The 15299-nt window shown below is 33.8% G+C and overlaps 3 protein-coding genes across 5 annotated transcripts; all 3 read right to left on the bottom strand.

The window, feature by feature from the left end:
- Positions 1–1049: 1049 nt before the first annotated feature.
- On the bottom strand, positions 1050–4998 carry LOC126748798 (thyrostimulin beta-5 subunit). Its single transcript, XM_050458262.1, has 4 exons — positions 4782–4998; positions 1866–2094; positions 1346–1467; positions 1050–1291 (listed from the first exon to the last, which is right to left on the bottom strand). Exons 2-4 carry the CDS (start codon positions 2091–2093, stop codon positions 1123–1125), a joined length of 519 nt encoding a protein of 172 aa, XP_050314219.1. The 5' UTR covers position 2094; positions 4782–4998; the 3' UTR covers positions 1050–1122.
- A 740-nt stretch (positions 4999–5738) lies between these two features.
- LOC126748524 (mitochondrial basic amino acids transporter-like) lies at positions 5739–8845 on the bottom strand. Of its 3 annotated transcripts, none has more exons than XM_050457814.1 (6): positions 8655–8845; positions 7321–7505; positions 6857–7024; positions 6577–6740; positions 6311–6524; positions 5739–6251 (listed from the first exon to the last, which is right to left on the bottom strand). In XM_050457814.1, exons 2-6 carry the CDS (start codon positions 7352–7354, stop codon positions 5914–5916), a joined length of 918 nt encoding a protein of 305 aa, XP_050313771.1. In that variant the 5' UTR covers positions 7355–7505; positions 8655–8845; the 3' UTR covers positions 5739–5913. The 3 variants fall into 3 exon arrangements, with proteins under 3 accessions (XP_050313771.1, XP_050313772.1, XP_050313773.1); XM_050457815.1 differs by lacking the exon at positions 8655–8845 and adding an exon at positions 8114–8253; XM_050457816.1 differs by lacking the exon at positions 8655–8845 and adding an exon at positions 7676–7834.
- A 385-nt stretch (positions 8846–9230) lies between these two features.
- Positions 9231–12096, bottom strand: LOC126749058 (uncharacterized). Its single transcript, XM_050458670.1, has 4 exons — positions 11810–12096; positions 11065–11289; positions 10899–11017; positions 9231–10841 (listed from the first exon to the last, which is right to left on the bottom strand). Exons 2-4 carry the CDS (start codon positions 11264–11266, stop codon positions 9318–9320), a joined length of 1845 nt encoding a protein of 614 aa, XP_050314627.1. The 5' UTR covers positions 11267–11289; positions 11810–12096; the 3' UTR covers positions 9231–9317.
- Positions 12097–15299: the final 3203 nt, after the last annotated feature.

Genomic DNA, 15299 nt, shown 5'->3' with positions numbered 1-15299 from the left:
GACCGTTTACTAAAAATGGAGTTCTACGCATTTAAGAGGTAACAATTTAAAAATTTGTTATTTTAGTTATTAAGGGGTTATGCCTGTGTTGGACAGTTCCGACTGCATCATCCATAATTTTTCATCGATTTGCAGAATTTTTCCTCCAAAGCTTTCATAAAACAATTCTTTAACGACTGTCGTAGGATTTTTTTTTTAATATTTAATACCTTTTGTTTTATTATAATTTAAATCAACACAAACATGGATAAATGTACCCTTTGTTCTAAAAAAGTCTTTAATCCAGAAGCAAATCAATATTTTAACAAATCCCTTCAAAAGGTTATAGATTATATGGCATAAAATATTGTCAATTTTTTTTCCGCAATAGGATAAGAATTCGAGGAACTACACCCAGGTGCGTTCATTTCTATATTTATTTACGCAGACACTTCAAACTATCAACAATAAAATACCAGAATATGATTGGTACCACCACGTGTACAGTGACCGTTAACTTAAAATGGAGTTATGCGCATTTAAGTGAAAAAGTTGAAAAATAGATACTGTTAGTTATTTAGGAGTAGGTATGTTCTGAAAAGTCTTGCTTTGCGACGACTCCGTATGCAATGACCGTTTACTAAAAGTGGAGTTCTCCGCATTTAACAGCAAATAATGAAAATATTGTTACTTTTAGATATTTAGTAGTGAGTATGTCTATAAGAGTCTCGCTTTGCCACCACTGCGTATAAAAGAGAAAATTATGAAAAAAAAATTATTATATCTATTTAGGAATGGGTATTGCCACGACTGTGTATGCCATGGCCGTTCGCTAAAAATGGAGTACTGCGCATTTAAGAGGAAACAATGAAAAACGTGTTCTTTTTACTTATTAAGGAGTGGGGGTATATAATACGGTCACTTTAATACCACTGCATGTGCAATGACCGTTTACTAAAAATAGAGTTCTACGCATTTAAGAGGAAACAATTAGACCTTTGACTAATAATGGAGTTCTGCACATTCAAGAAGAAACATATTGCTCGGAATTATAAAAAAACACTAAGTAATCCTATTGATCATCTTATTTTAATTATTATAACATCATTACATGTTGATATTTTAAGTTAAAATTTAACAGAGTTAATAATAGTAGTCATATCTCTCTCTATCCTCATAGTCTCTGCCTCTGGTAATCCTCTTAAATCCCTCTGGTTGTGAACGTTGGGAACGGTATCTGGGCCCCTCACAGCTGGTGTCCAAGGATGAACATTGCTGACACTTGCAGTCAGCAGCTTCGTAGTATTCATATCTGCATCAGAAATAAATTAATCAACAAATTGATTAAAGGAAACTCCAAGATTACCTGGAAGCCGATGGTAGAGCTCCCTCCTCACAGTTTCTGAGAATAGCAAACTTTTTATTTCTACCATAATGTACGCATACAGGGTGGTTGGACTTCTTAAATGGAAAGCGAAAATCGGCAATCTGTAGAAGAAAATAATTTTTTAAGAACTTGAAGTGTATTGGCAACGTGGCATACTTTAAGACTATTCGCTGATTGACAGCGACGATGCTCTTCATGATGTAATTTTTTTTATCTCGTTTTATACTCAACATTAGAAATGTAAATATTTATTTATCCTATGTAAAAGCCCTTGACAAATTTCGATTTATTTAAAAAGTATTGCCCTCTACAAAAATATATATATTTATACTGTTATTTATAGATCGTCAAGAGCAATAGTATCGAAGAAGGTCAACAAAGCAGATAAAGCGGATTATTTCATAACTTTACAATAAAATCCTTATAAGGCCCTTAGATTACTGTAAAATTCGATATTTTCGAAATAAGACGTTTTATAACTATATCCTTTATAACAAACCTCATTAGAGTCACACCTGCCCCAGCAAGCCATAATGCTCAAATAGTCCCAGCATTCTTTGCCGTTTTCATCGGATTGAGAAACCCTGAAGTAGTAAATTTTCTTATGGCATCTTAGAGTCTGACTCTCATCTTCATCCAAATTCTCAAAAGACGTTGCTTGGATAATGCTTTGGGTTGTTACTCTTGATGATATGTAGAGAATCAAAAGCAAAATGTGAAGAAGCATTCTAAAAGGAAACTTAAGATTATATTTACATATCGCTTTATATTTTATCGTTATGGCGCTTCACTTTTACATAAAATCGTCTCGTGGTGTACTCACAAATGATAAAACTTTTTCGAATTATACCCTAATGTCCCATTGCCCACACCTAACTACATATTGATTTAATTTAAAACGTAATTTAGTAGTAATTTCTTGAAAACAATCTCGGTGATGCTGCTCTATGATTTTTAATGGGATATTTTCTGAAAATTAAATTTTCTACAAACATAAATTGTTTTGCTAAAAAATCGGTTATGGCTGGATAAACACTTTTTAATTGCGCTGCATTTTAATGATACGATCGTCTTTTTTAGGTGTTTTATTTGTTTCTGCTTCATAGTTTAATGACTCCTTTGTAGGCAAAAGAGAAAATCAATTGTATACATTTAATTTGCTACGATGCATAATTTAAAATATTTTATAGGGTAAAACGCTAAATAAGCCTAAGATTTTCTCTTTTCTCATAGGAGAGATTATAATAAAATTACTATAAAATAACATATGCAATTCATCAAATATATCACTATCTTTTAACCGTATTATTTTTTTTTTATTTATTAGGTGGTTTCTATAATCCATTACAAATAATCAGTTTTTAATGGGATCATCATAACAGTTTTTTCAGTGATTCTTGGTCGATGATAGATTATCTATTTTCGAATACGTTAAAATTTAACTAGTAAGATTATTCTTTTTTTTTGGATTTCAAACCATTATATACAATCCATGAGATTATCTGTTATTAATTCTCGACTCGATTCAATTTGCGACTTTATTTATTTCTGATGGTCAATGAATTTCTACAATCAATAATATAGGTGATCGTCTTACCAGTATTTTTTTCCCAGAAATATTTGAATTAATAGAATCATTTATTTATCACTCGCAATAGATAATGGAAAAAAAATTATGAATTTTTGCGATTATGATGCATTCGTAGGTGATTAAGATGATTTTATAATAAATCCTTTACTACCCAAATTACTTTATTTATTGTTTTTTGATGAAATTTTACAAATTAATTAGTGAAATTATCATTTTATTAAAGATTGTAATCAATAAAGCGAATTAGCCTTTAATCAATTTACGCACACCTAAAGCTTAAATAAATAAACAAAAATTATTTGATTTATGTCTTGGCGAAAAACTTCTTCAATCAATAAAATATAGCTTTTATTGATTCGCGATTAGTAGGGACTCAATTAAACTGAAAAAATCATTTCGTTATTTCTAAGTAATTAATTTTTGAGATTTATAAAATGATTTTTTAATAAATTTGCTGCCGCCACAATTATTATTTTAATCAAGATAATTAGTTATTTAATTAATCGCGTATATTAAAAGGTCATATAAATTTAAATAAAATATTTTGATTTTTGTCTCGACAATAAACTTGTTGAATCAATAAAATGTTGCTTTTATTATTTTCTGATTAATAACAATTTATTTAAATTATAAAAATCGTTTTATTATTTTTGTATGATTAATTTTTACGTTTAATAAAATGATTAGTTAATACCTTCGCTGACGTCACAATCATTTTATTTCTTGAAGAACTTTTTAACGATCATTAATTACCATTTTAACGAATCAAGAAAATTAATTATTTAATCATTTAACGGACATCAAAAAGTCATGTAATTCAAATGAATGATTTGACTTATATTTTGGCGATAAAATTTTAAATTTTAATTTATTAACAATTAATATGAATTTATTTAAATAAAAAAAAATATTTTAATATGTCTGATTAATGAACTTTTACGATTTGATTATTTTAACAATTTGTCGTTAATAAGGGAATATTTTTTCATTAATTACTAAATAAAAAAAATCATTTTATTATTCCTGATTAATTAATTTTTGAGATTAATAAAATGATTATTTTATAAATTCGTTGTCGCTACAGTTATTTTATTTTTTGGAGAACTTACTAACAAATTTATTATTTTATCGATAATTAAAATCAATTTATCAAAGATTTCAATGAATCACGAAAATTAATTATTTAATTGTTTCGCAGACGCTGAAAGCTCATATAAATCAAAAAAACTATTTAATTTATGTTTTGGCGATAAATATTTCAATAAAAAGAAATCATTTGATTTTTCCAGGTTATGATTCAATCCATTCGTAAATCCCTTTTCCAATCAGCATAGTGATTATTCTATAATTTACCTATAAAAGCTTATTAGATGACACTAAGTTTGGTTAAGTATATGCTTAATTTGGGAATTATATAGAGAATAAAAAATATTATTTTAGCCATTTTACCTTCATTATCTATAATATTTAATATTTATTCCTCAAGTGGAATTTTTTATTATATAAATTAAAAATTTAATTTCTAATGTCTCTTTATAGAAAAAAGTACTAATAAAATAAATTGTCATTATGAAATAATTTATTTCCTTACTCTCAGAAGCAAAAAGTCTTATAACGTAAAATGATATTAAAAAATTCATTTCACTTAATTTAATATTTATAATTTGATTTTAAAACATAGAACTTGCATCTATTGGTTAAACGATTGAACTAAACTTGACTATTGAATACTTAAAACTCTCTTAAGTCCAATCGATCTTTATTAAAAACAAGTTTCTACAAAACAAGAATGACAGCAAAATAATGAAAAAAATTTTTACTTACCTGCCGTCACTTACTTTCACTTTTAACCGATCCAAAGGGCAATGTGGAAAATGAGCCTTAACGCGATTTGGAAAACTTGATATTCAACTCTGAAGGCCCTCGTGCCGGAAAATGATAGGACGCGCGTAATGCGCGCACTTACAAAAAAACGGAACTCGCGTGATAATGACATAACAGTTTTATACCATCGTATATCTGACATGACTATAAAAAAATTGGAAAATATAGAGCAATAATACAGTGAACATTTAATACCTTGAACATTTTTTAACGGATGCTCTGTATATTATTGCATTAATATATTCTAGGTGAAATTTTAAGATGTTTAAGGGGGCACATGATACACTTAGGTCAAAAAGTTTCCAAGATATAATCAGTAGAAATGTTGGGAATATTACATTAAAAATATTTCTAAGATGTCTTAATAAACTTTTCATAATAATCGTTATTTGGCTTTATATGCAAGAATATTCAAAAGCAGTAATTGTTGACTTTTTGGCACCACTAATTATAAACACTTTTTTTTCTATATTTCAAAAGCTATTAGAAGGCTTAAAAATAACAAGGCTCCAGTAAACGATAAAATACCTTCCGAATGTCTAAAGATTCAAGGGAAAGATTTGTCACAGGATTTTCATGCGCTTATCTGCCAAATATGGAAAGAAGAAAGAATACCATCAAGTTGGAAGGAAGGTTGAATATCTCTTATTAATACGGGATATAAAGTACTGGCTCTAAAGTCTGGCACCGAAAATTCTGCTACATAAAATAACTCCTTATGTTGAACACCAACTGAACGATTATTTATCAGTGTAGATTCAAAGAAAACCGTTTAACAATACACCAAATCTTCACTATTCGACAACAACATAGAGTAATCCTGGAAATTGTGTAAAACTCAGTGTTAAATTATCAATTGCATCTTGACATGTCAAAATAAATTAAAGAAACATGAAATAAATAATGGAAAACTTACTTTATTTTTGAATAAAATGAATAATTTGTTATTACACTATAATTAAATAATAAATAAACTTATGTACAGGGATTCATAATACGAGTAATGTAATACTTTAATATAAAATATTATAATATGTTTAACAAAAAGACGCGCTCTATATAATTCTAAAGTTTAAATGATAGCGACAATGACTTGTTCAACTGTCGACATGCTCATCGCGTCAGCGCATTTCCCGATCATGACTTCGCTGTTTCGAACTTGTTGATTAATATTGACATCTTCAAGCAACTTCATTGACCACGTAACGACTGTAAAAGTCACGGCATTTACTGGAAAGGCCCTTATAAGGGTAGGAGTGATTCCTTGGAATAGACAGGAGACTCCTTCAGCTCTAACGCTTTTTACCAGGCAGTCATAGGAACTTAAGTATTTTGTTGAGGTAATGCCGTCAATTTGAAATCTGGACTTAAGAACATCGACTGGATAGACGAGAGCCCAAGACATCACACCTAAAAATTCGTGAAAATTAATTATCGGTTAGTGAATATTTTCAATTATTTAACCCCACCTGCCATGCCTCCCCCCATCAACATGGAGAAAGTTGACACAGGTAAATCGTCATTTCTTCGAGTTAGCAATTCGTACGTCAAAAAATAAGTACTAAATGCAGGGACTTCTCGCAGTATTGTTAAGTTTAGACCCCTAAATAAGCCACTAATTCCTTTGTTCTTGTATATAAACTTAAGGCAATCCAATGGATCTTTACTATGAATGTTGCCAACCTAAATTAAGAACGTAAAAGCCCTGTTGCTGCTAAGGAGAATAGTACATTACCTGCATGGTAGATTTCGCCAATTCCATTGGACTACAAATAAAACTCTGCACAAATCCTGCCAAAGCTCCGGCTATTCCATGTGAAACTAGTGACTCAGGATCTTTCATACATCTTTGGGTATTTCCATAAACCCCAAATACAATGGCGTTAATTCCAGCTACACCTAAAAATGAACAGCAAACTGAATGAATAGTAAATTAATGCGCATGCCTGTGGGGCAACGTAGTAAAGAGATGTTTAACAATTTCAATTTCCCTGGATCATTACAATGTATCTTACCTACAAGTGGGCTAGTAACCCCTTTGAACAACCCTCTCATTCCTTCTTTGGCAAATATTGATCGCAAACATTGAAAGGTTCCACTATATTTGGGATTTTTCGAGTCTTGGGTTTGAAGACAAACTTTTATGGTATCCAGAGGATGGCCGACAATCACACCAGCGCATCCTAAAAAAATATAATTATTAACTTACTGGTATTATGGATGCAATTTGCTGACACCAGTCACCAAGGGGTGGCACAGTCCCTCATATTTAGGAATCATAGGGAGCTGTGCGCAGAAGGAGAAGCTTTGAATAAACTCGTTCTGCGCAGCCTAAATTGAATGCGCACTGACGAAAATTAGGCTATACGTAATGTTGTCAGGTACTGTTAGTCATGTCATATTTTTAATTCAGAAGCCTTTTTATGAGTACCAATTTTCTCAAATTAATTCAATAAATTAGCATTAATATGGTAATTACCTCCTATGCATCCAGCAATAAAGTCAAGAGCCATTATTCCCGGGACTTTCAATATGGTAGACGTCAACAAAGGTGATTATCTTCAAAGTTACTGAACTGAATCTCTCGAGCTGCTGCGTGATGATGTATTTTTTAAGATGGTTTGCTAATAAATATAATGACTCCATGTACTTTTGACAATTTTGCTAAAAATAAAACAACTATTTTAAAAAGAAAACGCACGCTAGCACCCAAATGAGCATTAGTGAGCAGAACCTCAAAATTTGTCATTAATCATTTACTAATAAATAATAACTTCATGTACTTTTGACAATTTGGCCAAAAAGAAAACAACTACTTTAGAAAGGCAACGTACTAGCATTAGTGGGCAGACCCTCTGCCATTTGTCATAATTCGGTTTTAATAAATTTTACTTGATCAGCAAACGAAAAGAAAAAAAAGACTCCGTAGAGCAAGGATCCATTATGAAACCTTACTGCGCACTCTATTTTAGATAATGCCCAAATGAGCCTAAGTGCGCAGAACCTCATAATTTGTCATTTGTAACAGTTGTAATGGATCTTACGTGATAGGCAAATGAAAAACAAAAAAGACATCATTTGCACTTTGACTTGCAGATAATTACAGAACGGAAAAAACGCATAGGAATAGGAATATTTTGCGTTATATTTTTGCGTCATTAGTACGCGCATATTCTGCGTAATTTTTATGCGCCATGGTATAAGTCGCGACCGATGCTATCAATTAGCAGTACAAACTTATTAAATGATTTTAACACATAAAAACTATTTACCCATTCGAATAAAACCTGGGCTATATAAACCGAATTGTCGCAAACAATTAATTGTTTATAACAGTAAATTTTGTTTTTATAAAGAGACAATATGACCAATCAAAGAAAAATAATGTTTATCTGCTTAATTGCTTGTTCGAGATTTTCCACTGCTTGTCTCTAAGAATATAGTAAAGGAATATCGTCAATAGATAAGATTTCAAAAACAAACACTCATTAATTTATTGTTATCGTATTGTTTTTTTTAAAGAAGTAACAAAAAATAGAATATTAACATGTAATGGAGAATGCTACATTTATGCGTCAAAATTTCCTTATGTAACCAAATTGCTTGATAGCAAAGTAGTAAAATGTTAAGGATGCTCCCAAAAATAGGAAAAAATCTTTTTTAAATATATGATTTATATACTATTTTGCGGTATAAGAAAATATACTAGAAATTATAAAATATATTCATGCACCGCAAAAAAAAATAACCTGAATATTGTCTTCGAAAATAAAGCGTTTAAAGCTTCTTATAAAACTTAAAAGCGAGACTTACCTAATATCCTGGTTTTAGGTACATCCGTCAAAAACTAATATTTCCATAAATATTCTTATAATCTCAGTGAATAAATGTGATTTTAAAAACAAATAACAATTTAACATAAATTATTAAAAGTCTTAACAACTTAAATCACTGTTACACTCTTTTGCTTCGCACTTATCAATAACCATTTCAAAACTGCAAATTATCATGAAGCCATGTTTAAAAATTAAATATTGAAGTTATTTATCTGTTAAGGTCAAAGGATAATTATTTTTTTGTAACATATGCGTGTATCTCAAAGGGTTTTGCAACCACATTATTTTTTCATTAAAATTGTCTTAATGATGCTTTGTTTATCGGGAGGTTAATATCGTGGAAGAAGAAGAAAAGTCCAAATATATATCAATATCACGAGTCAAAGGTACGTTGATTTATTAATAATTATAGAATTTGATATAGTTGATGAGATCCTAAGAGATTGAAAGCATTTTGCAAAAGATAATATTACTCATTGACAAGAACTTAATAAAACTCAGCCTTCATCTTAGAGGGTTAGTTGATTGAGCCAATTTTACTCAGACACTCAACGTTTTCAAAACTAATTTATTATTCTTTTTTTTACATTTGGCAACTTTAATCTATTCTAACGACATTTGTAACATAACAAGAGAATACTTAATCTAAAACAATAACAACTGACTCGCCAGGGAATAAATTGATTTGCTTAAACGAAATTTCTTCTGGTGTGGAGTTGACCTTAGGCCCAACCACGACCTGTCCAGTATACAGCAGCAAAGAGAGGTCAGCTGAAAAATTGCGGCTTCCAAGATTGCTGGCAACCACATAAGATTTCCTTCGAGGGTACCATCTTTGAATAGCCACAAAGTCTCCTTTTGTGTATTTAACTTCAGCATTGGCCTTATTGACCCCTTGCTTGTAAACGGCGTTCATATATATTGAAGGAGATCGACTACGTAGCTCAACCATCTTCATAATGGCATCAATTTGCTCAAAATTGGCTATGACTTTACCACCATACATCCATGGGAGCACTCTAGACTCCTTTACCCCTTTCCATGGCATCATGGTTAATTGGTGGAGGTGTTTTACATCTTGCCTTTCCTTGTGTGGATCAGATATGTCGTGCAGACCCAATTCATCTCCATAAAAAATAGATGGTGTACCAGGAAGCATCATTTGCAGTAAAATAACTCCAAGGGTGGGATTTCCATGGGGTATGACACTTGCTACTCGAGGTGAATACATGTTTCCTATTGACCAATGTACCCATGGCATTCCTGGTTTGCTAAATAAGGTCCCATTTTGTATAGCATCGATTTGAGCTATCATTCTGGCAACACCTTTTTCTATATCAAGTTTCACATCAACTAAATCAACGTTATTAAGAACAATATTTATGTTTTCTTTTGGTGTAAGGTTGATAACCTCTTCACTTACAATAAAAATTTGATTTGGTTGTATAAGTTTCTTCCATCTCCTTAAAAGTCGAGCAGTTTGATATTCTGCTGCATGAGTCTCTAGACCCTTCAAGTAGAATCCTTTCACTCCATGCAGCCTCCAATACTCCAAAGCCCCATCTACGTGACTTAAGTCATTACCAATATTAGAAAGATCTGGTGCTTCTTCGGTACCGTTCTTTGATAAAACAATTTTATTTGTCACTTTTTTAGGAGCAGGTTTCTCAATAAATGACGATACTGGTAAGTCTAAAATAAGAGAAATATTGCGTGAATTCAGATCTTTAACTAATTTTTTAAAATCTTCTATGGTGCCCAAGTCTCTATCGATTTCTATAAGGCTTAAAGGGTTGTCAGAATCATTAGGATAGTCAGGTGATGTAAAAATAGGGTTTAATCTCACCCCTCGTACGCCAAGTCGCATCAAATAATCGGCCCTTAAGGCGATACCCTTTAAATCACCCTTGGACCGTTGTTGACTGCTGTAAAAACTAGCAGGAAATATTTCGTAGAATAAATTTCCCTGGTGCCATTCAGTGGGTGGGTTACAAGTTTTTGGTAAAGTTGCAATCAGTCCTACGACCAGTGCAACCATGCCGATCAATGCTGATATGTAGAAGTACAGGGAAACTTTCCGGATAAGTGGCCAATTCCAGGACGTGAAGAAGTAATCATCGATGGGGTTGCGGAACGTTAGTTCTAAGGGTGTGACCTTTCCTCCCTAAAAAAAATAATTCGTTAGTATTTTTAGAACCTCGTTGCTTCGAATTTTACTTACCTCAGCTCCTACTTCCTCATCTATGGGCTTTCCAAGGAAGTTATTCCCTTCCAGCAGCTGAGAAGAGGCTGGAAGTTCCGAAGAAGATGCCGATGAAATTGAGTCGACATCTCCCTTATCTAAAATCCGTTTCTTTATATAGGCATAAAACGTTTTGATTACTTGCCATGAACTTTTTGCAGTTTCTCAGCCAATTCCTCTCCAATTTGGTAACTGGGTTTCTTAGGCTCTGGTTGTGGATCAACTAGAGCATTGGTGGGAGGTGATGGCGTTATCAAAGGACATATTGAGGTGGCATCGGCGTTATCAAGGTTAAAGGATGGCGACGATGTTCCGGCGTTTGAGTCCACGCGAAGGAAACCCTCCATGGTTTGTATATTGGGTGTTTTATCTAGAAATAAAAATGAGTGATAGTTAACAGCTTTTTTATGGTTATGGTTAATAACAAAAATTTGTTTCAATTGCATGGTAGAAATAAGAAATTGCTTACAATAGAAATGATATTACTTTAGTAGCCTGAAAATAATAGGCAATTAATTTTTTAAATTCCAGGCAGTTGAAGAATCGAATTTCAACTGCTTGGAAAAATAGAAATTATTTTAATTTAGGCAATAAACAGTAAATTCAACTTCATACAGGCAAATAGAACCAACTTCAATTTTCTAAAAAAATAAGAACTAACTTTGAATTCCTAGAATAAAGAAGAAATTACTCCAATTGCCTGGAAGAAATAAGAAATTAATTCTAGACAGACAAGGCGTGAATTTAAGAAATTACAAATCCATGGCATAAATAAGAATTCTTTTACTAAATCTTAGTGAATTAGAGGAGAGACTCTTCAGAAGGTTAGCACAACGAAGCATATTGTCTAAAAATGTAAAAAAAGCCAAATTATATGAATAAAAACTTACAATATTCAGTTGCACATTATTCCTAATGGTTTTAAAACACTGATTTGTCATAAAGAAATTCAGATAAGCTTAAGTAAAATGCCTGATTTACTTCACTGATGTCTAGGTTAGGTGCGTTAATAACATCAATTTGATTAGAATTCGACATTTGTTTATGCAATTCTTCCTGCTTTCGATGTAAAACAAACAGAGACAGAAAATGGCACATCAAGCATGACAAATTTTATAGATTAGTTACGACGCGCCTCCAGACGGGAACGACGGCGTTGCGACGGCGACGGCGGCGTCGTTTTTATGGATCGATGGCTCAAAATAAATAAATGTGTAATTTGAGTGGTGGAGTTACAGTTGCCTGTAAAATGGCTGATTTTTGGTTGTTCAGTTTTTCAGTAGAGGTCAAAATGATCACGTCTAAGGCCAATTTATTCCTTATATTCTGTTGGAAACATTTTCATTACGAATGGTAACATCGACCTCATCCGAATTCGGATCAATATGTATTATTTTACTAGCAAAACGCTTGGAGGTGTTTGTGCTCCCAGTTTTTTAGATTTATAAACTTGACGCCGTAATCTGCTTACTGCTATTAATGCTAAGTTCATAAATCTCCCGCCGTCAGCACGTAATGGACGTCAAATATATAAAACATTTCCCGCGGTAAACTGGAATTTAAATGAACCAATCAGAAGGACTTTTATTGTGTTGAAAACTCTCTCTCTTATTTCATATGGGCTCTGCTACCATGAAATTTACCCGACCTTTCTTCTCGATTGAGGTCGAGTATTCTGCCCTCTCAACTATCTTTCTTTCATTTTTTGGCCTTTTTATAAATATACTTCACTTCTTTTTTTTTACTTTGTAAAGTTTCAAACTTTATTTCACTGACTTTTTAATTTATTAATCAAGTCACCTTGTTAGTTTTTTAATAAATACGGATAAGACTTTGCGAATATTGACGGATGGTACTGAAGGACTGTATTTTTCCCAGGAACCCATACAACTCTGCTCAAGCCCAATTACCCTTGAGTGTGTTCCTCCATTGGTACAAAACATAAAATGGCACCTTTCTTCTTCTTCTCTTGTACGAAGATGTAAGGTGACAGTTGACATTGTTATCAATGACAAATTAAGTTTGACTTTTATTATTACTACTTAGTTTAGTATCAAATAATATTTTAGTTGATGTATTAATTCTTCAATAAAGTGATGAGGGATGCCTGAGATGCAATATTAACATTTATTTTTCTTTCCCAACTTTCAAATTTCAAATTTTAATAAGATGTGGGTATTTTTAAACTGATAAACGTATTGTTAATTTTAAAGTAAAATAAAATTCTATTTAACTATATCTCTCATCACTCTTTAATTAACGCATCAACTTCTGGAATTTTGCAATTTACTAATTTAAATATCACGCAATAGATCAGGTTTAAATTTCCCGCCACACGCCATCCAAGATGATCGCTCCTGTTCTTGTCAGCAACGTCAGTAAAGCTGTCAACAGACTTTCTGTCTGTTCATTACCCATTTCTCTATATTTGTGTTCTGTGGTTTAATAGAAATCTGCTAGCAGGGCCTCCTAAGTTACCTTTATGTGTCATTTTATTTGTCCACCCTTGAAAGAAAATATTAAACGTCAACAATGTCACTGTTCTTCTTCTTTTTTACGAGCTTTGTGATTTGGTAGAATGTCATTTCTGTCTGTCATTCTTGTCAGACAGAAGCGATCCTTTGCATTATTGTCAATGTAAAAATAACTTGGGCCTCAAGAAGAGTGGATGGAGGAGAGATATCTAGAGATATCTAGATAGGGAACCATCCTATTTCCCCCAACTCTCGCACGCGTAACATTGTCTGTCTCTTTCCCTCCCTTGTTTTTCTGTCACTCCCGCTGCCACATATTCTCAGACCGCACGTTTCGCGCTTGGTTACGTGTTAATTAGCACAGGCAAGATATCTCTTCACTCTCCGGACTTCTTGTTTCCACTATTAAGACAAATCAAAATGTCAACGAAACGTGGAAGTTGACTACGAAAGTGTAGAGTGAAGTTTGGCTTTCATTATCTCTACTTAGTTTAATAGACATCTGCTGGCACAGCCTATGTTATACCTTTATGTGCCTTTTATTTATCCTCACTTGAGAATAAAATTTAAATATCCTCCTCACAGCACCATCGGCATTCCGGGTTGTCCGCAATACCGATAGTATGGAGATGGCTTCTTAAGTGCCAGTAACCGGTTAAAAGACCTGTCACTAGCCGAATTCCGCGTCTTTTTAGGCGTAGTAGATTTTTGGTGAGACAGGCAGAAGGCCCACCTATGTGCGCTTTGGCCTGTCTCATACCAGCGGACTCAGTCCATCTTCGGTGGGTCCACTTGTCCAGCAGACCCTTCATTGACGCGACCGCAACGCATTTGGCGATACCAACTATGTGTTCCGGCCCCATCGGCACATTTGCGGATCCCAGTCTAGCAAGAGAGTCCGCTTCCTCATTCCCAGGTATCCAGACGAGCTGGACCCTGCATCCAACCTGTACCAGTTTTTTCAGGACTTTTATGCACTCTAGTACAAGCTTGGAGCTTACCTTTGCAGCCGTGATAGCCTTAATGGCAGCTATGCTGTCCGAGCATATTGATACGACTGTATTGCGGTGTCCGCAGCTTAGGATTTTCTGTCAGCATTTTAATACAGCGAATACTTCGGCCTGGAAGACAGTGGCGTGCTCCCTCAACGAGTATGCCCTACTGGTATGTGGGATCCCATCAATAAGCCCTGATCCAGCTCTGTTATTCATTCTGGAGCCATCTGTGTACCAGATGGTCCCCCTATTTAGCAATGTAGGTCTGTTGGAATGTTGCCACTCCTCTCTGCCTGCAATGTGCGTCACGAATCCCTCGCAGTCCACAGTCACTGGAGCCATGCAGTCACTGCCCATCAGAAGGAGAAGACATTCCTGTATGGTCCGTGACCAAATTTCTAAATTTTTGCGTGACCGGTCTCGCCAGCACGTAGTTCGCCGAGGACGTATAACCTGTACGCAGTCCTCATTACCTCGAATTGCACAACGAGGTCCAGAGGCGGAAGGCTCAGCAGAGTCTCAAGCGCTCTAGTTGGCGCCGTCCGCATGGAACCCGTTATGCTGAGACATGCAAGACGTTGGACTCTGTCTAGTTGAGCACGAATTTTCGCTTTCTCCGTACATGGCCACCAAACGATAGTCCCGTATGTGAGAAGAGGTCTCACAATGCGCGAGTAGATCCAGTGGAGGATCTTAGGAGACAGACCCCAGGTATTGCTGAAAGCCCGCCTGCAGGCCCATAGCGCGCAGGTGGCCTTCTTTATTCTGGTGTCTGCATGATCGTGCCAGGAGAGTTTGGGATCCAACGTGATTCCCAATTGCGTTGTTTTATTTATCGACCATTGGGAGTAAAATTAAACGTCAACAATGTCACCTTTCTTCTTCTTCTTCTTCACTCTCACGAGATGTGT

This window comes from Anthonomus grandis, chromosome 22 (assembly GCF_022605725.1).
Source record: "Anthonomus grandis grandis chromosome 22, icAntGran1.3, whole genome shotgun sequence".
Lineage (NCBI taxonomy): Eukaryota > Metazoa > Arthropoda > Insecta > Coleoptera > Curculionidae > Anthonomus > Anthonomus grandis.
This window is presented reverse-complemented; position numbering and strand designations above follow the sequence as displayed.